Source organism: Notothenia coriiceps, unplaced genomic scaffold (genome assembly GCF_000735185.1).
Source record: "Notothenia coriiceps isolate Sejong01 unplaced genomic scaffold, NC01 NC01_scaffold00020241, whole genome shotgun sequence".
In the NCBI taxonomy this organism is placed as follows: Eukaryota; Metazoa; Chordata; class Actinopteri; order Perciformes; family Nototheniidae; genus Notothenia; species Notothenia coriiceps.
In genome coordinates this window covers 1-2,484 of record NW_011352942.1, presented here as the reverse complement: position 1 = coordinate 2,484, position 2,484 = coordinate 1, and the positions used below count along the sequence as shown (strand labels likewise).

The 2,484-nt window shown below is 41.8% G+C and overlaps 1 protein-coding gene across 1 annotated transcript; it reads right to left on the bottom strand.

Moving 5' to 3' along the window:
• Nucleotides 1-1,574: 1,574 nt before the first annotated feature.
• LOC104952624 (protocadherin beta-16-like) lies at nt 1,575-2,371 on the bottom strand (the record flags this gene model as incomplete). The annotated part of the gene is made up of 1 exon (XM_010779476.1): nt 1,575-2,371. A coding segment is annotated over one exon (797 nt), but the record flags the coding sequence as incomplete, so codon positions are not given.
• Nucleotides 2,372-2,484: the final 113 nt, after the last annotated feature.

Here is a 2,484-nt window from a genome sequence, read left to right as displayed (position 1 = left end):
AGAATACTTTTATATGAGCAAATATTGATTCTGGATCGAAACTATTTGTCTTCATCTTTTAACAGTATAAAAATAGGAGCATTATCATTGACATCTAATACCGTTATCAAAATCCGAATTGTTCCTGACATTTGCGGGTCTCCTCCATCGAACGCTGTTAACACTAAAGAGATCAATTCGTCCTTCTCTCTGTCGAGGGGCTTCTGCAAAATCATTTCCACTTTTTCTGTTCCATCAGCTTGACTTTCACGTTTTAGTACAAAATTATCAGTCGGCTTAAGTTCGTATTTCTGGAGACCATTTTTGCCAACATCAAGATCAATTGCTCTGTCTAATACAAACTTTGATCCAATTACAGCAGATTCGCTGATTTTAAAACTGACTTCATTTTTTTCAAAGGTTGGAGGATTATCATTTATGTCTGTAATCTCGACTGTGATACTGTAGAACTCCATGGGATTCTCCAAAATTATCTGAAAATGCAAAGCACAAGGCGTAGTCTGTCTGCAAATCGTATCTCTGTCGACCCTGTCTTTGATAATAAGCACTCCTCGGTCTTTGTTCAGCTCGATGTATCCCGCACTGTCTCCTGTAAAAACGCGAGCTTGACCGGATTTCAGTCGTTTTACATCTAATCCCAAATCCTGAGCAAGAGCACCGACTAAAGCGCCACTCGGCATTTCCTCGGGGATGGAGTAGCTGACCTGGCCGAGCACTGAACTGAGACGAAAGACCAAATAAAACAACAGTACTTGCAGTCTCATTGTTCTGCCCGACATTTTCCTCGCAAAATGCAGTAAAACGAGTTATGTTCCGCGATGCAAGGATATCTATGGTCCTTCACAGTTTTAAAAACAGAGTAAAATGGGTAAATCCATATTCGTCTTCATCGGTAAAAAGAGCTTCTCCACTCTCGGTTGAATGTCCACCGACGCTGTAACCCTGTGTCTGTCCTTCTCTATGTGATATCACCGTAATGGGGAGGTTTCTTTACAAGTATACCATGACAACTCAACACACTGGCCTACAGCGGCCCTTAGAGTACAGAGTGATGAACTACAGAATGTGCCCGGAAAAAAAAAACTGTAGGCTACTCGAGCACAAACCATTTCGATATGTACAAGGAGAGATAACCAATCAAATAGTTGATTAAAAAATGCAATTCTATAATGAGGGGCATACTTCATACATTGGTTAAAAAAACATATTCATACACCGTTATGATGAAGTGGAAAGGAAATATCAATACAATATGTTCGCTTATGTACAAAGAGTTCCATTATACATATATATAAATACCAAGTAACAAATGAAATAGTTAAATACTAATTCATTGAATGTTATGGTTTGCATAATATGATAGATAGATGTAAATCTGATAGATAGATAAATAGATAGATATTGGCAAGCACATTAAAGAAATTCAATAAATAGAAAAAAAAAGCCCAGGGCGCGACCATGGCCACAGTCCATGGTTCTGATTGCAAAATACTGATGCATTGCGCTATAACAAATGTTTCAGCCACATAAATCGTGTGAAGAGCTTACAACTGAAATAACCCCACATAACTAACCTCTAGAGGAGAGTCTGGTTCATCCAGGATGCTCTTTTCACTCTGTATCCGTTGCATCGTCCCTGTAGAACTGGGGTCCATTATCAGCACGTTCTGACTACCTGCTCCGCCAAACTTACAGTCACTCTTTCTGGAGTCAGTCGTCCTGCACACCTCGTAGTTGTACACGTGTTGGAGAGTCCCTGTCCCCAAAGTGTCTGAGTAACGTGGAGGATAATATGGAATCACAGGGAGATTGGAGTGAAACATGATGCGAGACTGTCTCCACCTGTAGATCTTCACTGATGTGATGAAGAGGAAGGACACTACAGCCAGAGCCAGCACTAAGTAAAAAGTCAGGTTGTCATTGTACTCCTTGTCCTGTGTAAAGTCAGTGAACTCAGACAGCACTTCCGGGAAGCTGTCAGCCACCACCACGTTAACAATGACTGTAGCTGAACGAGAGGGCTGCCCGTTGTCCTCCACTATAACAGTCAGTCTTTGTTTCACAGCATCTTTATCAGTCACCTGGCGGATAGTCCTTATTTCTCCATTCTGTAAGCCCACTTCAAACAGCGCCCTGTCTGTGGCTTTCTGCAGTTTATAGGAGAGCCAGGCATTCTGTCCAGAGTCCACATCAACAGCCACCACTTTAGTGACCAGATAGCCAACATCTGCTGAACGAGGCACCATCTCAGCCACCAGAGAGCCACCAGTCTGGACTGGGTACAGGACCTGAGGAGGGTTGTCGTTCTGTTCTTGAATATTTATTTTAACTGTGGCATTACTGCTTAAAGGTGGGGAACCCCCATCCTGCCCTTTTACAAAAATATCAAGAGTTTTAATTTGCTCGTAGTCAAATGGTCGAACTGCTTGTATAACTCCACTTTCCACGTTAACAGATATGTAGGTGGATATGGGGTTACCGTTT